At 34.8% G+C, this 27,186-nt stretch overlaps 1 protein-coding gene across 32 annotated transcripts in view; it reads right to left on the minus strand.

The window, feature by feature from the left end:
- Positions 1-3,626: 3,626 nt before the first annotated feature.
- Positions 3,627-27,186, minus strand: part of ADGRL2 (adhesion G protein-coupled receptor L2) — a 625,339-nt gene continuing 601,779 nt past the window's right edge. For 10 of the 32 annotated variants that reach the window (XM_060625624.3, XM_060625627.3, XM_060625628.3 and 7 more), the window contains 9 exons: positions 26,101-26,321; positions 24,702-24,768; positions 16,289-16,380; positions 15,419-15,463; positions 14,280-14,448; positions 11,528-11,656; positions 10,873-10,969; positions 9,028-9,156; positions 3,627-5,661 (listed from right to left, as the gene is read on the minus strand). In XM_060625624.3, the coding sequence (XP_060481607.1) occupies positions 4,907-5,661; positions 9,028-9,156; positions 10,873-10,969; positions 11,528-11,656; positions 14,280-14,448; positions 15,419-15,463; positions 16,289-16,380; positions 24,702-24,768; positions 26,101-26,321 (1,704 nt within the window). In that variant the 3' untranslated portion in view covers positions 3,627-4,906. Of the gene's footprint in view, positions 5,662-6,372; positions 8,171-8,712; positions 8,795-9,027; positions 9,157-10,872; positions 10,970-11,527; positions 11,657-14,279; positions 14,449-15,418; positions 15,464-16,288; positions 16,381-24,701; positions 24,769-26,100; positions 26,322-27,186 lie in introns of those variants that run through there. The other 22 variants (XM_078451755.2, XM_078451754.2, XM_060625623.3 and 19 more) reach the window with 11 other exon arrangements.

The raw sequence follows: 27,186 nt of genomic DNA on the forward strand, positions 1-27,186 counted from the left end.
CAAAAGCCACGTTGCTGTGACTGCCAAAATGCTTTTTAAAAAGTTTAGTTCTGACATATGATTTAAAAATGTTTATGAAAAACATTCCGAAAACTACTCCAAACTCCATCATTCATCACTGGTCTCTTTTGCTCAGACAACATTGGTTTGCTTAAGACTAACTTTGCATTTTAAACATTTCTAAGGGATTTTTGTCTTAGAGTTTCAGTAAGCAAACAATAGGAGAAATGTGTGGAAGATTCACAGAGCAGTATTTTTTTTTCCCAAAGCAGGTGAGGATTTTGGTCAGCTCAGTTGTATTGGGTTATTTGCTTTGTTTCTTATTCCGTACAGTGACCTCTAATGTTAAATGCTAGCATACCTAACAACAATTTACCATGTATTCAGAAAAAAATGTTACCAGTTAAAACAATAGGCTTTAAAAATCAAACTGACATCTGAAGACTTCTTTCTCAGAAAGAAAGTTTACTGCACATTCAGTAAACAGTAAAGCTGTCAGGAAAAGGATGAAGAATCCAGAGAAATCTTATTAAGAGCTGAGGGGTGATCCACTGCCAATATTTGAAAAATATTTACAGTAGACTTAGTAAGCCTTATTATATGGTGCACCTACAGCTTATTATTAATGCCTTCTGACAGATACGTCACCCTGGTGTTGACAACTCGGTGACCACAGTGCCTTGAAATGAACTTGGATAATGTACAGGAGTTTCCATTAGTCCCATGCATTTTGGAACGAAGTGCCAGTAAGATGCACAAAGTATATGTGGGTTAAGCGTGTGATCTTCTAAACATTCAAGGTTTTGTTTGGTGCCTTTAGCTCATGTGTTTCTATGATCCTTTGGAGAAAGACTCGAAGTGACATAACAGAAAATCCTCGTTCTATACCATTCAAATGATAATTAAGACGGTCAGGAAATAATCTGCAAACCCCCAACTATTCACTCGCTAATGCTTCTAGTCTGCCAATACATACTATTTAAGGACTACTCAAAATCAACTTGATGCTCACCAGCAGGAAGTGGTGATATAGCATGTTCACCAAAAAGCATACGCATTTTATTGCCCTGTGAAGCAATCCTCATCTATATTCAACATGACAGTAACTCTTCATACTGATGTGTGAGATTAAATGCAACAATTTTGTGGTAAGAGAAATCTCTGGAACACAGGATTGTGTGAACACTTGCTCCTAAGTTTTACTCGTAAAATACTGCAGGGATTACAGTCTTTAAAGAAAATTTCAGTATCAAATATGAAGAGCTATTTTCATTTCAGAAATTCAACTTGCATGCATTCAGTCAAGTGTTTCTACTTACAAGGTTATAACTGCAATAAAAATTTTATGAGTTAAAACTCTTTACAAAACACTCTATCTCATGAGAACATCTTGAAGGTCAATCTTAAGCCTGAAGTTCAAAGTTGAATTGATGGAAACATACATTTTTTTTTTTCTCACTGAAATACATAAAGCAGGCATCCCTTTAACAAGTGCATATGAATTTGTCTTTTGAAGTGTGTTAACGAATTTGTGTGTAATGCTTCTTCGTGGAGAGAGGATGGTGTTGGTGCTTTGTGAAATATCTGTAGCTGTTGTTTTACTGGTTAAAATATTGTATGTAACTACCCTCGAATGCGTAGGGGTTTGAACTGACAACTATTTAAGTACTTTATAGATTTGTATGGATCCTCTTCCTTATACATAAATGATTTTAAAAGCCTGTAAGAGGAATCGGCCATCCATGTGTGTCTGTATATGTGTGTGTATATATATATGTAAGAACAAAACCAAGCCTATATTTTAAAATAATAAAAGAGGTCAATCTGGACTGTATCAAGCTGCAACTGTAATAAATGGAAAAAAATTTCCTTATTATTAGTAGACCAGTTATGTCTGTCCCTGGGAATAGGTACAACAGTGTGAATAAAAGTTCACAGTCGTGACTATCACAAAAAGAAACAATCAAGGATGTGGAAATTCTATACCCAATGAAGTCTGAGAAGTCTCCAAAAAATCATTGTGCTAATAAATAAAATAATGTGTCAGTCAATAGATTAATTTAAACATAAATGTTAATTCGTACCAGGGGACCTCCTGAAAGTTTTAAAAATTTCCTTTGAGAGAGTGCGTGTGCAAGCAGGGGAGAGGGGCAGAGGGAGAGAGAGAGAGAGAGAGAGAGACAAAGAGAGACAGAGAGAGACACAGAGAGAATCTTAAGCAGGCTCCATGCTCAGAGTGGAGCCCAGTGCAGGGTTCAAGCCCATGACCGTGAGCTCATGACCTAAGCTGAAATCAAGAGTCAGACGCTCAACCAACTGAACCACTCAGGAACCCCCTGAATGGAATTTAAGGTAACATTTATACACTTTAAAAAAGAAATCTGTTTTAAAGTTGATTCTTCTTTTGGTGACAAAGATGAAAGATGGCTCCCAAATTGTCTTCTCTAATAGAGGCAATCCATAATAGATTACGTTTTCTGAAGAGAACAGTAACCATTTAGGTACCATGTCCTTATGTACTCGTTCACATCATACCAGTTTTAAGAACTGCCTGAAGAGAAAGAAAAAGCACTAACTGAATAATGAATGCAACTTTTTTTGGGGGGTGGGTGGGTAATTCATTACTGAACCAGCCTGACGCTACTTGGCTTGTACAACTGGGAAGTATATATCCTGCAACACTGTATAGTTTGATAGGGAAAAGTGTATCAAAATAGAAAATTAAAACTTTTGATTATTTGATAATGCTTCTAAATAAAGTTTTGTAAACTCCTGAAGAAGTTTAGCCAAAGAGATAAAAATACCCTTCTCAGAGGATTGTCAAATCTGTTTGAATATCAACATAATTTCTTATAATCAATTTCCAACTCAAATATTAGCCAAATGTGGATACACTCCTCTGTGGTTACCCTATTATTAAAAGAATCCTTTATTAGTGTCTGCCTTACTGTGCCTGCATTTAGATCTATGAACATACACTTTTTCCCTCTCATTATTCTTTTTAAATTCAATAGGCATGACGAAGTGTGTCCACATAAAAAAAGAAAAAGTTACTTTTAACTTCGTGGAAGCACTTGAGAACCACTACCCTTTAGAAGAATTTGGTATAAATGCTTATGATGTAGACAGGAAAAATCTATTTGTTGAGATTCAATTATATGATTTTTGAACATTTTCATGATAACAAATATCGTCATTCGCAGCTGCCTGTAGGGAGAGCTATAATCCTCAAATCGTAAAAGTATGTTTACAGAATTTCTTCTCAATTCTGCTGAAAAATCAATGTTTTTTATGATGCCCAAATTCTATTGTAGAATTTCCAACCCTTCTTTATTTTTGTTTTAGGTCTGATGCAATGCAACAAGCAAAAGTACGTTCCGTGTGTTTGTCTTCTGAAACTCATCTGCCAGATTCTGTGCATGGGTAATGGGCAATTAGAAGACAAATATATTCTTTACAGCACCTAGAACCATCAGGCAACTTAACTGTATTCTTTCTCATACCCATGGGTTAATATTATGAAAGGACCTATGCATGCCGTGGGGCAGTGGGGGTGGGGGGGAGGGGTAAGAAAGGACCAGTGCGTTAAAGCCAATCACGTATCATACATAACAGTGCACTTTAACTACTTGAAAAAAATTCACATTTATTTACTGTCAAACCGTGTTAAACTTTACACTGGATATTAGTGATGGGCTCATTATTAACAGGTTTACACAAAGGGATGAAAAGAAAAGCAGAATTTTGCTGAAACAATTTACATTTCATTAGAACTTTATCATAAAATAAATTAATTACTAAATATAGGCAGAAGGAATATGGAAGAGTAATATTTAGGTTTTATTTTCTTTTTTAAAAAAGAAGAGGCACCTTTTGTTCACTAGGAAGTTTGTGAGAAGTGCCCAGTGCCCTCATTGCCCTCTGTTCAAGAATAAACAGAGGGGGAACACACACTCTTTTCTAGATTTCACCACATTTGTGCAAGGCATGGCGTAACTGGCTTCAAAGAGTTTTTTCCCCCCACAGAACACGCTCTTTTGGCAATAAGAAATTTAAATGTAAGAATAAAGACGGACTTGTCAAAGCAGAACACTGTGTACAGTGGAAAATAAGTGAAAATGGGTAGAACTTACCATGACAAAGTGTAAGAAAAAACATTTCATAACATATGTGCAACCAAGAGCTTTCCACAATATTTTCTTCAAACTCTTTAAAATTATTTTAATGACAATTATATTTCAGTTGGACACAAATGTATTTATTTTACCCTAGCAATAGAACAAAATATAATTTCTTTAGCCATTTTTCATGAGAATAGTTCATTGTACAGTTGAGGAAAGCATATGAAATAAGGCCTGTGGCTTGATTGCTAGTGGTTAAACATGTTTTCAATCTTTGCCTTAATGTAAAAGATTTGCAGTGAACCGCAAACGGACGCAGAATCTCTCTCCTGCTTTTCCAAGTCTTGTCAGGAACAGTAAGGTACAGTAAATTTGTCCCACAGGATTTTAAAGCCTACGTCTTGTATATAATACAATGCAGGCCCTACAAAAACGGTGCAGCCGTATTTACAAATTTAGTTCACAGACTGCTGCAGTAAAATGGCTGGAAAGTTTTGCTTTGCTTGCTTCACAATTTCTCTAAACAGCAGCAGAATCTTAAAATACCTGGTTGGCATCTCTTTTCTTTGTAACAAATAATCATTTTAGTATACTCTGTGTATATACAAAGTTTTTGTATGTTTTATAAAAATTCACAGAACTTCAAGGTTCAGTCCTCTTTTTACACTGGAGAACCACAGGTCAACAGGGCCATCTCTTCAGGCGGAGGCCGAGGGAGCTGCGCTGGGCCAGCGGAGTCTTTACGAATACTTGCGTGTGGCCCCTGGGATTCCTCAGCTGCACTGTTAAAGACTTGTTACCAGCTGCATTTGTCCTTCTCTAACGTCTCCTTCAGGGATACACCCTTCCTTGTTAATGGGGATGATGTAACCATCGCTGTTGCCCCTGCTGATCTGATAACACATCTGAAGCTGATGGCCAGCTCCAAGATTTGGCATGCTTTTGTAGTAAATGTCCTCGTTCTCACTCCTCCTGGAGGGAGAGAGGTCTTCTTCCACGTCGGGGCTGCTCTCTTGATAGGGAGAGTCTCTAAGATTGGGCATGCTTGTGTAGAGAGAGTCTCTGTTGGGGGACTGCAGGTGGTCCTCCGCCTCGGCCGTCAGCTGGGAGACGTAGCTGTCAGTCCCCTGGGGCTTCACCTTCTTCTGGGGCTGGTACAGAAGGGAGTGAGTCCGCTGAGGAATGAGCGGCGCCTCGAGCTCTTTGTGATGGAGCTCCAGCCCCGGGTTGTCGCTGTGCATGAAAGACGAAGCGTCGGCCACGATGGCGTCATCTTCGCTGCTGCTGCCTCCAATCACGGGCTTGACTGGTAGCGCGAGCTCGAGGTTGTGAGTCTTGCCGCCGCCCCGAAGGTTGTTGTGCACTAATTCTGAAATGATCATTTTCTCAAAAGCAGTATCATTCAGACTTAGTCCACAGTCCACGACTTGCACGCTGTCGTTATAGTCCCCCTTGCGCAGTGAGTAGCTGTTGTTAAAATTACCATTTAGCGGTAGAGTATCCATGGCACTTGTATCCCTGGCATTGTTCAGTGAATGTCCTGAAACGGAAAAGGGAGGGGGTTTCCGTTATTGCCTCTGTTCCTTCCCAGAGAGCCTTTACTTCTTTTGCACAAAACTTTTTAATGTCGTTCAGGACAAAGTTGTATTTGAAAGCTAACCCTTGAAAAGTGCCAGGCTTTCCCGCGTTCCCAACTGTAGACAGTTGCAACCCCTTAGATAATAGGAGAAAGTGTGAAAGAATACTACTATTTTTCCAGGGAGGGAAGACGGCATACGGAATATTACTTTATCAATTTGGGGGAGAGAGTAAGCAGTAAGTATTCATTGATTTTTTGGTCAAATCTCTCTGACACTCTCACAAAGAAGACTTCACTCCATGCCCTTGCATAGTTAATGCAAAGCAATTCATTAGTGACATTTACATTTTAAAGTACGAGACTATGGTTTGTAAAAATAAAATTAACAGAATTTGTCCTAAACAACACTAAATTAAAAAGGAATAAGTCACATACAAAAACCGAAGGCAAATGTACAACATAAACCCACATAACTGGCAAGCAACTTTTTAAACAACATTCTAACATTTCCTTTTTCTGGAGATGAAGTAAAAAAAAGAATGAAAAAAAATGGGACAGGTACAAAGAATTCATGTTAAACAAAGACAGCCAGAGCCATCTCTCATACTGACTGGACCAGGGGCCCACAAGCACCATCCAACAACACGATAGACAGCAGGTGGAATGACTCACTTTGGACAACTCACATCATGTCTGTCTGCTCAGGCTATCTGGCCTAAGAGTAGCTGATATATAAAAGAAAGTAAAATGATTTATTGTAACATGATGAAGAATTTCTAAGCTTCTCAGCAACTTAGTCAGAGCAAGGGTTCAACAAATTAGATTACCAGCAATAGCAGCCTTTTACTTTTTCCTTTAATATTCATTATCTTGAGTTTTTGTTCTTTTGGCACTAAGACTCTCTCTAACAGCAATGGCCCCAGGCTCCTAATGGTCAAAGTTTGCCTGCAGCCCTGCAGTCTGCATCAGTCACAGTGACAGCACCGAATGAACCAGCAGAGTCTACTGTACGAGACTGGCCCACAGACACCATGGGCATGGAGGTTAAACGCAGAAATGTTGGAGGTTTCTTAAGTATGGGTCACAGAAATCAAACCAATAATAAATATTAACTATGGAATGGGAAAAGGGTGTCAGCCTTGGCTAATATAATTTTGTCTCTAAAGGAATGAAAGATTGGATACGTCTGCTGAAGATATGAGAAGAGGTTTAGGAGGAAAAAAAATATGGTAACATGCTCTCTTTGAATCAGAGTTGTATTTTCTACAGACACATAAACATGTAAACTAAGACATCACAGTGCTTTTCAGGCAAATGAAAACCAAAAGTTTCAGAGAAAATTAAATGGTCTGCACCATGGAAAGTTAGGTTATTCATTCTCAAAATCCTAGAGAAAAAAAAAAATCACTTGTTTACAGATAGGTCTGGAAAAAAAAAATGAAATGATGTTATTGAAATGAAACTGACCACTGTGAGGCTGCTGCATTGTATGCAAGGCTTGGAGGAGTCTAGGAAAAATTGAATTCTTGGAAAAAATAGGAAATTTCCCTTTTTTAGTGCTGACTCCACTCTTAAAGCTGCAGATTATCCTAGAAAACTCAATTTCACGACCAATAAACATGTGGTAACTGTTCAATAAGTTCTCATTAGCAGAAACAGGAGAAAGTGTGTGTGTGTGGGGGGGTGTTTGTTGGTGACTCATATTGTCTGAGAAACTCTGATCCAACTTCTACATTTGAAAAACGGACACTGTGATTTTTATCCTGCGCCACGTATAACAAAAGGAAGTCATGATAGCATTTGTAAGGCTTCCTTTAGCTTGACGCAATTTTCTAGCTTTCTCGACTCATGCATGTGCCACCATCTTTACTTAGAAAACATTTGGTGTTGTAAGTTACAGGCGACACACAGAGCACTTGTTAGCATTTGTTCCCTCCACAGAGGTTCAGTCTGGTCATTTTTTCTTTCTTTTTATCATTGCTTAATAAACATGAAAATATATACTGGCTAATCCAAAAGGTGTTTTCTATGATATACTGCAGATTTAAGCACATCTTTGACTGGTTTTGAAGAGGCAACTTTTTCTGCCCAAGTTCAGGTAATTCACTTGAAGACTTTCCACAGCCTGTAGCAAGATTACTGTGGGAATGCAGAAATGATAAGTCAATTATTAAGCATTCTGGTTGACAGCACCTCAGGCTTCAAAGAGCAAATTATTTCAGCATTGCGTATACTTAAGTATGGACAGCATTTGCTACAGACCTCTATTACTGACAAAAGGCAGTACAGATAGATGTACTGTTTGAATTTGGTAACACTTTAGTTGGAAATTGTGAACCACTTGCCCGCTGAGTCTACTTCATGACTGCTAGTTATGTTTTAATTGTGCCGGTTAAAAATCATGCTGAAAAAATTTACATTTGATAGGCAAAGTTAAGTTTGACTCCCATACTTGTCTCTCTGTAGGTTGCTAGAGGAAAGCATAAGGAAAGTAAGAAAAACAAGAGAATGAAAAGAGAAACCGCAGTTACGTTAAAAAAGAATTTCAAGTAAAGAAAAAAAAAACCAAACGGAAACGAAGTTCTTTAATTTAGTGGCAAATACCAACCACAAATAAATATTACATGCTAGCAGTAATTACGTGATAACTTTTACCAAAATCTTGAAAATTCTGTTAACATTAAATACAAATGCTTTTTTTTTTTTTTTTAAAAAGCTATTAGAAAACATAGTTATACAGGATGGGTTAGTGACAATCTCTCCCCCTCCCCCAATAAAAAACTATAGGTATAAACTGGCTAATATTAACTTTATTCTCAAAGTTTTTTTAAGAAAAAAAAAAAAACTCCCATAAAGCTGCACTATACTATAGTTTGGTTACATTGATAATGCTGGATGTAGTTTTCTATACCTAGGCATCCAAATTATCTTTATTAGCTAATTCATTCCAGAAGCAAATTCTGTCCGCAAGCTTTAGAGTAAACTAAACAGTATATTACATAGATAGGATACCTCTAAATGATATAAATCTTGAAGATGGGCTCTCGGACCATGTGATGTCAGTCCTGTAATAATATATTAAGATTTATGCCACCTGTGTTGAAAACATGGATAATTATTGGTAAATACCATCATGACTGAATTTTTACTATAATATAGTGCAGTTTTAGAAGCCTGGCATGGGCAATACAGTAATTCTTTTTAAATTGAGAAATCAAAGAGGAAATAATAAATATATGGCAACTTGAGTATACTAGAAAAAGGGTAAAGATCAGAGCTCTGTTTAGCAGCAAAGAAAGGTAGTTTTATTCGTAAGTATAAGCACACCTGGTGAGTTAAATACAGGAGCTGAAGGGGCATTACATACAACTGTTTCAGCGAGCAATGTGTTATAGGGGTTGTTAGTGCCGTGGGGTCGAAGAAGAGGGTTTGTTAGTAGGTAATTGCCAGTCATTCCTAAAGCAAAGAAACAGAAAAAAAAAAAAGTACATCAGTTCTCTTATTTTTCGTGTTATAGTTGCAGTAAAGTACTTTTTGTATTCATCAAGGGTAGTGGACAAGCTGGCAACGGATAATCTGCTGAAATTTTCTGACTGTATTTGAACTACTAATTTGAAGGAGAAAGGGGAGAGGGAAGTTAAATTTCAGTAATTCACAGGTGCTTTCTAAGTCCCCCAAGTAAACACCTGCTGAGGATGACATTTACTAATTTATACAAAATCACTTTTAAACAAAAATGGCAATTAAATGCACAGAGATCAACATTATGTTTCAAGATGTTACTGCTTAATATTAAAAACCTAACCACTGAGGCCCAGAAGAGGGAATCTCAAACTTCCAGAATTTACAGGTGTGGGATTATCCCTCATGAAAACATCTGTGTTAATACCAACTTTGACACAAGCAGGAGGAAAAACAACTTTCACAAACAAATAAAAAAGTAGGACACGTTGCACAAAGCTTCTCTTAGTAAATGCAAGAGCACACACATGCCGAGGGGGAAGAAGGAGGCTGTGTACATAATGAATTATTAGATCATTCACAAACTCCATATCGTGAGAATTTTCATTCTGTAATCTTATTTGCCAGGTTTCAAAAATGAATCATTGAATAATTCATTTCCTTTTTGATAGTCATCTTAACAGAATTAGGTAAAACATCAGAGCAATGCAATAAACACACATTTCACTCACTCTTAATTGACAAATTACAAACCTTTCAATACTTATCAAACATACGTTTTGCATAGCTAATGTAATTTGGCAAAAAAATGTTTTAAAATTCAAGTTGGTTTTGATGTCATACATACTCCTTTTTTTCATTTTAAACCAGAATCTCATCAGAACAATGTCAACAGTGAAAAATGTCTTTAATATCTGTGATAATATATAGCACGTTATATTATATTACAAATCAGTACATCAAGACAAATTAGCTGGATCAATTACCTCTTTAAGGATATATACAATAATGTGATTTTTTCATACCAAATTCAAACTTACTAAGCTTGCATTCACGATTATGTGTTTATATATGCACTTGTGTCTTTAGTATTTTATTTGCCAGCTTATTTTAAGTTAGGAATTATATTGATTATATGATAAGTTTCAAGCCGTAAAGACACTAAAACTAGTAATTCAAATAGAAAAAATTGCTTTGGGATTCTCGTGTACTTAACTGTTTGTTTATGAAGACTTACTGTAAAGGTTTTTGATACTGATTTTGTACTTTCTGAAAGAAGTGTAAAATAAAATAATTTTACAAATAAGAATTTTCACTGCAAAATTGGCACTGTTTAATGTGAAGAGTAGTTATTCTAATTACGTTAATGTTTTAAAAAGAAAACTTTCATAAATGCCTCAGAAAGGATGAATTTGTGTTCACTAAAGGAAAACAGTTTAATCTGTGGCAAAGTATGTTCTTAGCAATTACTTTTTCCAGGCTCATTCTGTTAACGTGGACTTTGAAAGTATACTTTTTGCATTACAGTACTGAACAAGATGAATTTATATGTACTTTCATAAAGGATAAAAGTTGACTCAACAGGTTTAAGAGCTTGTGATGTAAACCTATTTTGAGAGGAAAAAATATCAGTGTTTTCTCTGAAATTCTTGTAAATTGGCAAAAGGTACAAAATTTATATTGTAAACTCAAATTTTCCTAGTAACTGACCTTGATTAAGTGTTGACGTGCTATTGATGTCACCTGAGATAAAAGAAGATTCAGACTGTTTTCTCACAGTGTCATTCCACATCCTTCTTATACGACTCTATTAATATAAAATAGCAAGACATATGTTATGTTAGTTTCCCCAAGCTCACCTTAAAGACACACAAAGATCTACCCTAAACAATCTGTGTAGGATTATCTGGTGGCCTTTAAAAAGAAATGTGTGTGGATTCTGGTCTAAAACTAAGGAAGTCTATACTGCTTTGTTGCTTTTGTACTAAAGAATATTTAATCTTCCACTCCTAAAAAGTTTTACTTTTAATGGCCTTTTTAAAAAAGAGGAGATGATTGATTATTCAACACATGTTTATTGAGTGCCCACTGTGAGAGAGCACTATGGCTATAGAACTTTCTAATATCCCCAAAATGATGATAGACTTCTAAAAGAAGGATGCACTCTCAAAAATGGATGTTCACACCTCAAGAAACACCTTGAAGAAATACTTAGGAAGAAATTAAAACCAAAGTACTAAAAATGTAAGTATTTGCTACCTAGATCATTATAACGAGGAGACAATTAGTGCATCTGAACAGAACATGTCTCAGTAGGCTTTCTATAAAGAAGGTTAATTAAAGACGCTGTCAAATTCTTTGTTACCTGTGTGCCAGAGGAGTAGCGAGCACTGGTTCTGGTGGTCGATGCCTTCACTGAACTGTGGGGGCTCTCAGTTGGGAGGCCGCCGCAGCAATAGGAGTGTCTGAAGCACTTGCCGTATTCTTTGCGTACCTGCGTTGAAGAACCACAAGACCGAGAGATTAATACAAATATATTTGCCCCTCTTTTCTCTAAATGAGCAGTGGAGACGACTGAGAGGAGTAAGTTCCACTAACACTTCTCAGTGGCGAAAATACAATGAATGTACAAAACCAAGTTCAACTGAAATGGCTGACACAGCAATAAGAAAAATATCTCTGTCTACCAGACTGGCTAGGAGGACCTTCTAAATGTGATGTAATATGTAGAAATGCTTTATGCCTTATTATTATACAAGTGTTATTTATATACATACATATATATACATATATAAAATATTTTAAAGCTTTAGTCTATCTACATACTTAGTAACCCCAGTTTTATATTTCATAATATGACAAAAAATTAGTACTTTCCTCGCTTAATTACATTTAACCACACATAATTCAGTCATTTAAAGTTTATACGCTTCATGTCCTTTTACGTAGGTCAATACATAAACTTCTTTTACTGGATTGCATAGTTTTGCGGGTAACCTCTTTATAATGACAAGACTACTTTGGCACAAGAATAAAGAAAAAAAAAGTACTTTGATACATATGCTATTAATTAGGATGGAATGTTTTCTTCATTTTCTGATGTGTCTAGCTTTAACATTTAGTGTAGAGAGTCTAAGATGCCTATTCACTTCATTAGCACACAAGGGAACTATTTATGCAATTTCCATTCACATTAATGAGATACCCATGTAATTTCCCTTTTCCCCTGAAGCTTGGATATATGAATAGATGGAAAAGCTGTTAGGCCTGAAGAAAATTTAAAGTGAACTTTAAAAAGTAAAGTCCAAACAACTGCTAAATACTAGGGCCCCACCTAGAGAGGTGGTACAGAATTGGTGGGGGGGAGTGGAGAAGAGGGCTGGATTCTGTGCAGCTCTCCTGGCATATGAACAAGTTTTTCTCAGGCTTAGAGCCAGAATGAAATCAGAACAGACGAGGAGGAGAAGCTGCCTAAGAAATTATTTTCTAGTCGGTTGCAAAAACACTAAAAACACTTTTCCCTCCTCAGAGTTCTATGTTCTGTATCTGCCTACAAAGACCATGACTTTGACACTTATTCCTTGAAGAATTGGAGAATTAAAGTTACTAGACGACCTTTTAAATCTAAGTGCGCTTGCATTTTCATCCTCTTAGCTTTATTTAACGACACCTATCAGAACAAATAACAATGGAGTTGAACTTTCAAAGCATTTTCTTCGCCCAAATATGCTCACTCGAGCAGTAAGAGGTGTGATTTTAACTAAATCATTTTATGTCATATTCTTAACCATTCATCCTGGCAGCACCCAACAGGACATATCCCAGACTAAGTAGAATGTGTTCAAAAGAAGTGCAACACAATGTTTCCAAAACATAATTGTTAATTAAAAAAGCACAGCAGAATCTCTTTGTTCAATCAATCCGCACACCTCTCTGAGGAAATAATGACCACCTCAGTCTTTCTCTGCCAAATTTATGCTTTATGTCAAACACATTTGGAAGAAATTATGGTATGTGATCACATACACGCATACAAAATGCTCACTTGTGTAAGAAATAGTAAAAGCCACGATAATTACAACGTTATACCTGTATAAAGTTTAGAAAATTAAAGTTCAGGGTTATTAAATAACACCTGATACCTCAGAAAAAAATGTCTTCTACATTTAATGGCTATTAACTGCTCTGAAACGCGGCATGACCAAGACAATGGCAATCAAAATGGCATTTTATCCAAATAATACCCTCCAACGTTGGTTTTGCCTAATGCCTATATTGCTGTGAATGCGCGTGATCTGTCAGTACTGCAGATGCCACTGTCATTATCTCAAAATTACAGCTTCCTCAACAACTGATGGAAGTGACAACACTATCATCTTGTCAGGACTGAAAACATAATCGTTTTTGCTTTCACAATTCTATTTCTCTGTTCAATTTAGTGACCAACTAGTAATAACAGAATAAAAAGACTATATTAGATACGCAGACAGAGAAAGGATGATACCTAGTTAAATGGAGGCTAAGCTATTCTCTTAGTTTACATGTTCGTGCAAATGTTTCATCTTTAACTTTCGTTTTTGAATCATTGTTGCTGACTCCACTTTTAACAGAAAGTCTGGACAAAATAATAAGACGTGAGATATTAAATTACCGGGTTTTAGATCTTTCACAACTACTCAAAAGGTAACACTAATATTAATTGTTTGCACGTCTGGTGCTTTTAAAATCAAGGTCACTTATCCTTATGCTCAATTTCATTTTGGACCGCTGCACTCCCTTCATCGAGCAAAGCATGAGACTACTTAACCTTTTTGTTATCTCGTACACCCCTTGCACGAAGAGCATTTTTGTAGACCCCACTAGTAACGAAGAACTCTTAAACTAGTTTAGTGTCTGGTTTATAATATTCCCAAAACGAGATCCAAAAGATGATTGGGATTGACATATTTTATCTATGAAGCCTGCATTTCCAGACATGCATTACAACCAACTGAAGATTAAAAATGTGATTCTATTTGGTAATCTGCCAGCTATAAAACTGTACAACCTTCTCTATTTCACCTATTAATTTCTAGCCAAAGAACAAGCCGGCAGAGCTCCGAAGTGTCTTCACTTACTTTCTTTTGGAGAGCACAGTGAAAGATGAAAATGAACACTCCCTGGAAAGCATTAAAGATGGTGAAGAGATATGCCATCACAATAGTCTCCTCATTAATAAAAAGCAACCCAAATGACCAGGTTAGGCCAAGAAGACACAGAAGAGCAAAAGCGCCAAGCACCCAAGACCTGAAAAAATAGAGCGAATTTTATTAACGAGTCCAATGAGAGAACAACACGTATCACACTTAAATATTCACATATCAGTAGTAGCAGTTGACTTTCTCTATGTTCACATTCAAACTCAACAGCATTTTGGCTTTAACCTTTCATTGATTAGAGAAAGAACAATAGCATTTAGTACTGCAGCCTCCAGAGAAAACAGCGACAGCAGGTATGACCTTTTCTCACTCCAGCATTAACAAAGTATCAAAACTATATTAAAATACAAGGTGTAACACATCCCCCCTGACTTTATTGACTTTTATGTGCATCTTAGTAAAAGGAATTAAGGAGTCCTTAATTAGCTTACTCCTATATTCTTATTCCTGTGGTGTACTCATGACACTGAATAATGTGACACATACAGAAAGGTTAAATGGCAGATAATCACTGAACACCTAAACTGCAAATTCTAATAAACTAATCTTAGGTGAACCTAAGGTTTTATAACTAAAGCATGAAGAAGCCTAGCTGAAATGGGACAAAAATATGAGAACAATTTCAAAATAAAATAATTTTGGAGAGATTTCATCATGAATAGCTTAAGGAGAAAAGAACTGTAGAAAATAGGACGGAATGAAAAGGATTTAAAGTCAGTGCATTCCATGTCTAACTAATGATCTTACTTGATAAATGGCTTATTATCTTCATAGCTAGAAAGCATTATAAGCAGAAAAGAGAAACAAAATTATTAGACAGAATTAAAATAGAAAGTAATAAGAAAGCATTTATATATTTTATAAATTAGTCAAAATTAAGAAAGTCAAAATGCAGAGGCAAGCAATTAAAAAATAAAGGCATATTATAGTTTAAAAATACTATAGCAAATTAGATATTCCAAAATAATTATAAAAATTAAGGGCAATTCATGATATTGACGGATTTGTAAAAAATATAAATCATGCCATAAATTTGTTAAGGTAGGGTTCTATCTTACCCAGGTAAGTCCGTATTATAGTAGCCATCACAAACACGGTAATTACTGGTGGAGATGAGAAGACAGAAAGAGGAAAAGGAAGAAAAGAGAGAGATGCTAAAGATTAGCTCTCTCTCTTACCATGCAACATGCAATGAAGCTGGCACTGACCTATCTAAAACATCTAATTGTTTTTTTTTAAATTGCCCTTACTATAGATCTGCCATTTTTTACATTAAAAATATATCTTTCACAATCCCATTATAACCAACTTGAATAATACCTCCTCCAATTTTAAATTAACTCACATTTAAAAGGTAACTCTTAAAATGCTTCCATGAATGACTTAATGAATCAACAGCTATCAATTTTTTTAATTAGATAGCATTTTCCATGGATAGGACATTGTAGTTTTTGTTCAATATTGAAATAAAGTAAACATTTCTTTAATTGCCATGAAAACAACAGATAATCTCCAAGTTAACAACAGTACTAGAAAAAATTATTTTAGGGAAACGGGATTAGAAGTAGAAACTGCTCAGAATCCTTAAATCAGGAAAGCCATTTAACAAAACAAACAATATAATCATATCAGCCATGCAAACAGGAACATCATTTTGAACTGCATTTTAAATTCAAATGAAATTGCTACAGTGATATGGAATTTCCACAAAGCTACCGAAACAATTTCTTGGCTCTAGATGAAGACAGAAATTATTATCTAATTTTTGACCAATGTCCGTGACATGGTCAACGTAAGGCTCGACCTTGATCAGTAAAACATCATTCTGAATAATTTCTACAGTTGATAGAAGGTATTCATGTATTCTCTGTGGAGAATATCTTTCACTTAGTTTGTCAAGCACTAGAATTAAAATACCAAATACTTACTTAATGTTTTCCAACCTGCTAGAATCTGGTTTCAAAGTGTTTGAGTGCTTCACCATTTTGCATAATGTGATCACCAGGAAGATAATATTTAGCTGTTATAACAAATAAAGAATTAGACACCATAACCAAAGAGTAAAAAATGAATCCGTTTTTGCAAATACACTTAATGAGTTAATGCAGCTAAGTGTCAATGACACGAGTACATGGTGGACACTGACTCCATTTTACAGGCAATGATCCGGTTGAATCCCCCCCCAAAAGAAATACTCTGGCTATGTATGATCGATTTTTTAATAGATCGTTTGACATGAAATCGCAACCTCATTAAATCAGCATCATGTGGTGACGACTAAATAAATTAGAAAACCTAAATTAGTTTCTTTAGCTAGAGGTACTCCAGGGCCTAAAAGCCATCTAATGGAAACACTGAAGTGAATTCTTTAGAAGGGGCATTTACATCATATCATGTAGCTTCTAAGAATTGCTGGACTTGGGGCCCTAAGATGCAGCTGAGAGTCTAGCTTTTGATTTTGACTGATTAAATGAGGACAGTAACATTTGCACAATCTCTTTATAAGGTCATTGTGAGGATCAAATGAAAGAAAACATGGAAAATGATGAAAGAATATCCGTTAGTTATATAAAGTAAGATAAACTTTTAAAATAGGTATATATTTGCTATTTAACTGTTAAAAGCCATCAGTCCTTTTTTCCTTATGCCTCTCTGTTGTATGGACGTAGGTAAATTCTGAAGAAAGGCTATTTTGAGTCCCTCTAAACAGTGTTAGAGTCCCTCCAAACACTGAGCTGTGCAGAGAAATCGAAATGCAAACGAAAGCAAACTGGGGAAGATGGAACCTGACAGGGAAGGAAGGCTTGGGAGGTCAACATGAGCGAACTCAGAAGAATAGACATGTTTTGACTGAGAGAGATAAGGGTTTGTAATTTGCATTTGCTTCTACAGAAACCGGGAAGAACGCTGGACAGAGAGAAGGCAGCTCCATTCTTATGCTCCAAAAATAGAACTTAAAAGCTTGATCACTCCTGGATTTGACATTTTATTCACTTCAGATTATTACTTTTAGAAAGACAAAACAAAGTTATATTTTGTGAGCTTTACTTGGCTTACAGAGAGTGCAAGCAAGCCCAAATGGAGTATTCAGAAAAGGACAAACAGGGACAAAAGCAATTTCTTGGTGGTAAACACTCAATATAATTTTGTGATAATAACATGATCATTTTTACTGAGTCACAACACCATCTGATAAAGTGATAACATTATTTTACTCATTCATCACTACTTCTGATTTTATCATTAGGAAAAAATTACATAGGCCAATAAATAAAATTTCCAAGCCCTTCCTAATGATGAGTTTAGGAACAGAGTGAAGGCTTTAATCTAAGCTGTTTATCACTCATTTTGTCAACTGTGCCTTATTATTTCCTTTAGAAGTAGAATTTCCTCTTAAGGGATAAAATGAGGTTAATGGGCATAATTTGCAAGTGTTGGCAGATAGCATTCTACCGTTTCATGTTAATTACTTAACATTAACAAAAGAAGGACAAAAGAAGCTCTCTGTTTAAAAACTATTTAAAAATTAATTTATTAAAATACTTGTCTAGAGAAAAAGCAAACCCATTTGTAGAAACATTTTTCTACCTTTATATTCTGACGATTATTCCAGTTGGTCACGATATAAGCAAATGGCTTGCATTTTCACGGGCAATTCATTCAACAAATATTTATTGACCCTACTGCTCCACACAAGAATGTGCTTACTGTATTGTGGTTAAGACACATTTTCTTCCTTTGAGAAATTAGGGAGATCCTTTTGGTAGTACGGTAAATATCTGATTTAGTTTCTAAAGAATGATGGTACAGTATATCTCTAATTTTTTTAAAGGCAAAATCAACAGTGTTTTTACTCTTTGATTTTATGCAAGAGTACATCTTCACTAGTAAAAGTAGAGAATAGTTACAAATAAGAATGCTACGTACCCTAAAAACAAACAAACCAGACCCCAAACAAACACAAAAATGTATGCAACTCTTAGGAAAGAGTTGCAGATTCAGAGTTAAAATCCTTTAAATCTCTCAACCCTTCTTTTTGAATGTTCTCATAGAAACACTGATTTCTTTCACCCCATAATTCTGCACCCGGTGCTGTTTCATCCCTCTTCCTTTTCTTACACAATTTCCTGAAGCACACAGGGCCCCAGTTTGATGTTCATCACTTTCTAAGCATGTTAATTATTCCCTCAGGAATAAAATAATAGTAGTAGTAGCAGTTAGTAGTAGTACATGGCAGGAAGGAAAAAAAAGCTACCCACTATAATGCATAAATTAGAAAAAAAATAAAGAATGTGAATGTGAAAAGATGTGGATGTATAAAGGATTGCTATTAAAGGAAAACGAGTAGAAAATGTGAAATCTTGAGGATGAACACATCCCAACATATTTTTCAATGAAGACAATTAGACAAAAATCTGTTATTTAAGAAGTAACACATTTTCCAGTAACACTGGAAATGAAAATGAAATCTACCTATAAAAAATAGAATTAAAGCTTAAATGTGATACAAAGCAGGGCGCCTGGGTGGTTCAGTTGGTTGAGCATCTGACTTCAGCTAACGTCATGAATCTCAGTCCCCCCTCTCTGCCCTCCCCTGCCTGTGCTCTCTCTCTCTTTTTTTCTCTCTCTCAAAAATAAATAAACATTTTAAAATATATGATACAAAGCCATTTTTTTAAAGACTGAAGACGAACCAAGTTGAATGTGACACAGAAAACATCTCTTATTTAATCTTTAAGAAACAGAGTGTTAGCTACATCTCCCCTTCCTCTCTCCTCATCTTACTGAGGTTTTTTGTAACGTATGTGTTTAATGCTTCTTTCTAGTTACAAATATAATATATTCAAAACACATACAAGTTCAGCAAAATGGGATAACCAACAACAACCCTATCTATCTCCAGAGGTAACAGGAAACACTTGGAGAGCCATGCTACATTCAGAGATGTTAAATGCCTTGCCAAAGATTACTTAGCCACTAGAATGTCAGTGCTGAGATTCAATATACTGTGCACTGGCTCCACAGTCCAGCATCTTTACAAACAAAACTGACCAATTTATTCTGGTGAGAAAATTAAGAGTTTGCTAGCAAAACAAAATTAAACTAGCTCTGTATTTAACAACAAAAAAAAGGGTTCTACGTCTATGAAGAGTAATCCATTTTAGAAATCACTGAAGAGTTGGTGAATGAGTTGAAGATAAACAATAAGTACATTAATAAATAAATTACAACTTCAAAGAAATTCTGAACACAAGAGGTATGCTGTTCAAATGACTTCTCCCTGATTGGCTTGCTAGAAGAACTATTTCTCTTTTTCTTTGTAAAACACTGCTGTCCCATAATCAGCAAATGGCTACAATGTCCACGTACTTCTACTCCCATGAGACAAATTGTATATCTAACACTTAGTTCTATTTTCTCAAACCTGTTTGTGTTCTACTCACATAGCTAAACATCACACAAACCCATAAAACTGAGTCTGAAAAGAGGCTGTAGTTTCTAACATTCTTTAATTTAGTGTTTTAAAAAGATGTCCTAAAAATGAATCTTTTTAAAAACAATTAAAAATATCAGAAAAATAATCATAAAATCACAGAAGGAGTTTTGCACTCAGATTATTTCAAAAATGTCTGAGTTCTCCAATTAAAAAAAAACTAAACACAAGAATCATAACCAATGTACTAATATTTAGGTGCCAAGAAATTTATAGTTAAAGCCAATACTAATTTAGACTTTGAAATATGACTTGAAAATATACAAATAATGAGGGAACGGTATCTTCAAAGTGACAAAATACCATCATTTCAAGACAAAGTAGTAATGAAAAAAGGCACACTAGACATATCGTGGACTACAATATAAAATGGCCAAAAAAAAAAAAATTGCTAAGTGTAAGATACTCTCTTTTCCCCAGTTCCACACTAAAAATAAAAATCTCACCAACAATGTATTTATTAGTCCTATTAAAGAAATGAAAAAGATACTTATGTCATTTAGGTATTGAACATTTTAATATACTATCACCAAAATGGATGACAGTGAAATCCTTTCTGGAATTAAATAGAACGATTCCTGAAGTGTAAATAATTTTTTAAAATGAGGTTTTAGAGTTCTCTTCTGTCTCCACTGCTAAAAAAAAAAAGGTAAATATATTTATTTTCATAGAAAAAATATTGTTGGCTGTGATCTTTTTCAGGAGGTGATACAGTCTTGATAAGAGTCATGATTTTGTACAGTAAACTATTTCAGTAGATGTTTTTCCCCCTCTCCCTTCTCCTTTCTTGTTCTCTTAAAATGTAACTGAGAGAATCAGAACAAGAAATTGAAGGGCAGATAGAAATATCTCTGATTAAATCTATCATACAAAATAGTCACTTAAAGGCAAAAAAAGTTAGTTTCAAAGTTCTGAGTTCTTCCTTCTTTGCATTTTCCTCAGGACATAAATGGCTCTTTATAGCCATAAACTTCTGTGTGTGTGTGTGTGTGTGTGTGTGGTTTTTTTTTTTCCTGATTAGAGTAAGGGATTTCTTTCTCCTCACTTTTATTTCTTCCCAATTTACTTTCCTGCATTTGGTATGCATTTAAAAAAATAAAAGAAAAAAAAATTCCAACCATCAAATGGAATTTCCCCTATTTCTTCCTGGAAAGCATACAAAAAGGCAGCCCTTCACGTGCTGCTCTTGTTCCAAATTCCAATGGAGCCACTTTCTGTCCACTTGGGTTTTTTTTTCTTCTTTCTAACATAAATACTACTAAGTTTAAGCATAGTACAGATTTTGGGATAGTACATACTTTGATGCTATGTATCAGTGAGAAAGGAAAGAGACAGAATTAAAACCGTGTACACAAAGATTTGTCTAAACCTGGGAAGTGCATGTCATTTACTCAATCATCCACATAGAAGCCACTAGTGGGCACAGTATTAGGGCTGAATTATATAGTGTATGTCAACCCACTAGCCTAAATGCCCATACTGATGATTAATTTTAGAGATGAGGCAACGAGGAGACAACTCATCCAGGAATTAGTCAGATTTTAACTCTGCTGTGTGTGCGTGTGTGTGTGTGTGTGTGTGTGTGTGTGTGTGTTGTGTGTACACACCGGTAAATAGGTAGATGGATATCTCTTAATAGAATTCCATGTGGAAGAGACAGCGAGCAAATTCAGAAGAAGCACATTTTTCCTACTCAGCTAAATAGAGTAAATCACCAAATGGGGCATTCCTTCTCTTCTAATGACAAATAACACACTTTTACCTATCTCTAAACAATAATTTCATAAATTATTGTATAAATAATCTGCTAGTATAATTTGTTAATAAAGTTCTCCACTTAATGATACGGTGTAGCTAGTCATCACCCATATGGATGACACAAAGGTACAAAGAAGTTTAGAAAAAGAATAAGGTACCACCGGTTATAGGAGCCCACAGTTTGTTTTACAGTCGTCAGCCTGCTCAATTGAATCACATCCGTCTAAGCTTAGCAGCTTAAAATTCATTCCACAGCTTGCAGTGCTGACATGGATATGATAAGACAGAAGAACAGAAACACCACTCTGAAGTAACCTAACTGAACTGAACATGTTCTGACCCTTTTTGTCCTCCCTGGAGCTTTTGCTACCTGGCAAATGCAACTCTAAAACTGCACTTGTATCTCCAGATCTTTGCTGTTAGCCAAGCAGAAACCTATTTCTCCCTGGGACTAGCAGCCGGAGAGGTGTTCTCTGAAGAAGACTTCTAAATGAGTGTGTGAGCTGAACTCTTACTGAACTGAATTAATTATTAACGATGCAGATGGAGCTGTCCAAATGATAAGAACAGCTCCTGACGTGTCATGATCCAAGCTTTCATTAAACCATTTCAGGCATACTAATGGTTTCCCACTGCTCATTACTTACAAGCACTTTTCTCATAGATATAATAACTCTAGTGCCTGTAGGCAAGACAGTCTATAGAAATACAGAAGCAAGGAGTTTTATCTTCCATAGCATGTTATTTTTCTTCATAGAACATTATTAAAAATGTACACTTATTTAATACTACTAAATTAAATGGCTTCAATTCAGAAAAGTTGGAAATGCAAAACTATACTTTCCAGGAATATTGATAAGTAATTTTTGTTGTAAGAGTACTCCTTCAAAGGGTAGTATACGATATAACTTGTATTATTAAGATTTGTGTCTGAATTGACTTTTAAATATCCTTTATCATCAGGATATATATAATATAAATATATTAATATTCAACAAATGTGCTATACAATCCTATCATATCATATCTCAATTTAGGTCACATGCAAGATGTTTTACCCTTCTATATCACTCTGTCTCTCTGTGTTGGGATAATTAGAGGGCAAAGCAGTTACAGGAGAATTACTCCTAGGATCTGTACTGTCAAAACAGCTAACTGCTGTGTTTTTGTTTTTGTTTTTAAGTTGGGAACACTATTCCCAAAAGCCCTTCACATTTCAACCTAAATTATTTGGTACAGGGTAATAATGACAACAAGGCTAATAAATAATAGCAGGCTCACACTGTAGGTGGGCAATATAATAAAATGTGCTTTACCCATTTTCTTCCTAGAAGCTGACTATATGTGAACATTAAAGTCTTTAGGCCAAGTGACAAAGTTAATACTCTAAAGTCAGTATTTATTTTTAGATAGAAATAAACAAAACTGTGGCACAACAGAAGTTAACACATGATACTTTTATAGACCAAATGCCCCTAAAATGGTCTCTACAATTTTCAAAGTATCAATATGTTTAGCCAAGGGCTCAGGGGAAAAAAGAGAAGTCTTTAAGGATCATGCCACTTCTTGTCAGCTGTTTACCATTTATTTTAAGAATGGCTTAGGCTATGTTAACTTAAACCAACAACAAAAACTGGGGCAATCATTTGGATTAAAGAATTCTGGTGAGAAATCAGCTTTTCTAGGAACACTTGAACATGTTTTACTTGTTTGATTCATACAGGCATTCACCTCAAATTTTCATTTTGCTTTGTATGGTGTATAAAATAATTCATTTTAAGGACAAAAGTACATACACTTGAAGTAGTTTTGAGTTTCCCTGAACTACTAAAATTTTTTCTCAATTTTATGAAACACCAGCTAACTACAGAAATATCCCAATAAGCTCATTTGTGTCATTTCTTTTAAAGAAGAAAAAAAATCCTTAAAATAGGTACTTAAAAGATATAGGCAATATTTAAACTTGTTTATGTTTCCTTTTCAAAGTTTTAAGTCCAAATATTTTAGCTACATCCTTTTATTTAACTATATTTCAAATATTTGACTAATGGTAATATAAGCAGTTAAACACTTTAATGTCACTATAGTTAACTTGTATCAAATTTATTACTTTTTTATATTTCTTTTAAATTTTTTTTTTTAACGTTTATTTATTTTTGAGACAGAGAGAGACAGAGTATGAATGGAGGAGGGTCAGAGAGAGAGGGAGACACAGAATCTGAAACGGGCTCCAGGCTCTGAGCAGTCAGCACAGAGCCCAACGCGGGGCTTGAACTCACGGACCACGAGATCATGACCTGAGCCGAAGTCGGACGCTTCACCAACTGAGCCACCCAGGCGCCCCTACTTTTTTATATTTCTTAAAGACCAATATTTTTATTTGGGATTTTAAACTCTTAGAAAAATAATTTTATTTCTAATGAGTTTAAAAGTGATTTAATATTCATTTATTAATCTCAACTTAAAATCTTTTTGTTCCCCCACAAGAATTTAGGTTGTGGATATTTATTTAAAAGTACTAAATTACTACGTGGAAATTAATGTAATAAATATTAAGCTAATGTTCTTTCAATTCCATAAAACATTCATTTAATTTATAAATGCCACATAACTTGGTACAGGGCTAGTATTACAGGTTTTGGAGACAAAACTTCCTGAACTAAAACTCTTAGCAAAAAATTCACTACTCGAAAACAAAATATACACTTCAGTTATTCCTTACTAATTGTTAAACTAGGCTCAAATCATGCGATCTTAACATGGCTTATATATAGATAAATTTTACATGGCTTATATATAGAGATAAATTTTTTAGATTATGACATCACACTGTAGCAAACTAAGTTAGATTAAAAAAAGTACTTTTTAGAGGAAAGAGGATTTTTCAGAAATACTACTAATCAGCAATATATAAACTCTCAATAATGGTATAACATTTAAAATATACTTTATAATTTTACCCTGTAGGCTAGATATGTTTATAAATCTTTGAAAGCATAGATAAATTAACAATGAAAGCAATTATCCCTGTTTCAATAGCACTGCTAAAGCAGCAAACTAAAAATGAAGGGAAAATAGAGTCTCCTTACCAGAATAATGAAGGTAACTGGTCCAATGAAACTCCATATAAAATAGTTATCAACATGAAGCCAGCAACTATTATGAAAAGAAAAGAGTATGTATTAAGTAGCTTCAATGGATCCTCAAAATTACAAAAAAATAGAATTTTAAAAATCTATCAGAAACCATCTTTACATTTGCTTTTGAAAATTCACTTATCACAGGTAAGAATAATTTTAATAACTCTTGAGTTGGCTTTGATGTAAACAGTAGTAATTTATTTACTTCAACCTACTGTTTTTCATTTCAGTTTTTAAATTTGGTAAAGGCATACATTATTATGCTTGTATGGGGAGAAGAATAAACCCCACAACACCCAGTCCCTGATTCATAAGATCTCTAACTTCACTAAGAAAAACCTGAAACTCGATATTCCAAATCGTCTCATCATTTTTAAGTTCTTATCTTCAAAATTTGCCTATCAGATCTGTATCTGAGATAAAGCGCTTAACCCTATGGAACATAACAGACAAAATAAAATGTTCAGCTGCTATGTTTGTTTCAAAACAGTACAGCATAAATATAATACCTCAACTGGGAATGGATGAATACGAGATAAAAAAAAAAATCAAAGCGTAGCACTCATCTAGTATTAGAGTAAATGATGCATAAACTTATTAAGACAGATTTTACTTAGTGGTTCATTTTTCATATAACATTGAATCCCCACTGAATTTCTTTTATTTGTCTTTCATCATCTGTATAGTCAAAAAGCTTTCTTTAGTCCAAGAAATCTTTATATAACTAATTTTATCAAAGGAAAAAATAAACAGAATTGGAAGGCAAATTCATGCCTCTAGCAAATAAAATCCTTAGAAACATGGCTATGTCTACCTTCTGTCATTTTCCATAAATATCTATATTTTTTATAAATGAAAGACAGTGACTTATTTTAATCCTTTCAAACTGCCTGATAAAATATTATCAAAGTAGAACATATGGGATGGAATGTGCTACTGTCACAATTCAGAATGAGAGTTAGCTAGAGGGTCGGCTGCACAAAGAGAGCTAATGAAGCATTAGGTTAAAACTGAGTAGTTAAACCTGTCAGATGCTTTAAGTTCAGAAGAATTTTTACTTAATATCTTTCTAAGGCCAAAAAGTTATTTACTTTTTCAATTTGTTTCAGGTCAATCTTTTGTGTTAAAAAGAAAGTCCATAATTTAGAATCTGCCTCGCTAGAGTACAAATCCTCTGAACCTAGAAAATTACAAAAGACTTGATTGTAATTTGTGCACGGCATGCCCATTCTCTTACCAATAAAGCTTTCAGATGCTATTTTAGTCTGTCAGGGCCCCTCACTGACAGCTAACAGGCTTTAAAAAATTATTCACTTGAAAAACACTCAGGTCGCTTGCAATTACTTACGCTTTTTCTGTTCCATAGCTCTTATAGTCAATAGCAGCTGAAACCCCAACCACTGTGGCAGGAAACAAGTAACCAGCAACATAATAATATTTCTTCCTTGAATATTCACTTTCAAAAACTTCAACTAACATTAGGTAGAGCTGTACACCTTCTAGGCACATCCAAGCAAAAGCGGCCAAAAAGAAAAAGTGTAGTAGTCCTGCAAATATTGGACAGGCAATCTGTAAAGGAAAAGAAAAAAAAGCACAAAAGAGAACACATGAATACAGACTACGCCAAAATTACACAATACTCACTGATAGTTCTCACTGTCTTTAAAATAAACGTTAAAGAAACCACTGTTTCTTTAAAAAAATTTTTTTTAAATAAATGGAAATGAGTTCTAAACGCCAAATTTGAAGAGTTTAATGCTTATAGGATATAAGGCCAGGTGTGCCAGAAATTTCATCACTGGAAGATATAACTATTTTTAGTGAAATTTAAGTGCAGATAAGAAAACATACTTTAATTTCTCTTCGAGAATTATTTGTTATTAAATCAGAATATTTTACGTACAGATTAGTTGCTCCATAGATCTTTGGAACAGTTGTTCTAAATAAAATATGTTACTTCTATTTTTTTCAATAACAGAATTTAAAAATTCACTTTAATGATGAATATCCTGGCTGTGATTCCTAATGATATTTTCCTGTCGTATGTGAAGCATTCTTAAAATTCATCCCAGCGCAGATGGATAGAGGGTAAAGCATTAACTAATTATGAAGTACTGACACTGAGACCTCATGGTGATGAACAAATTGCTAAAAGATGAAGAAATGATCACTAGTCAGAATGACTCCATAAGCAAAGTGAAAATGGTAAAAATAGGATTTTTTTCACGTCAGTATCCCTAGAGCTCTTCTCTTCAAATCACATGTCTTAATAACAACCCAGAAAAATGCTACTGCGCCTTGATACAAGAAATGAATTAACTCACAGTAATAATACTTAATGATTGCAGCACTCTCTTTTAATTTGTTACAAATTACCCTCCAACATCATCATCGTCAACTATATTAAGTTTACAAGGTCAAATATCAATATCGA

The sequence above is a fragment of the Panthera onca genome, chromosome C1, assembly GCF_046562875.1.
Source record: "Panthera onca isolate mPanOnc1 chromosome C1, mPanOnc1 haplotype 2, whole genome shotgun sequence".
Classification (NCBI taxonomy): Eukaryota; Metazoa; Chordata; class Mammalia; order Carnivora; family Felidae; genus Panthera; species Panthera onca.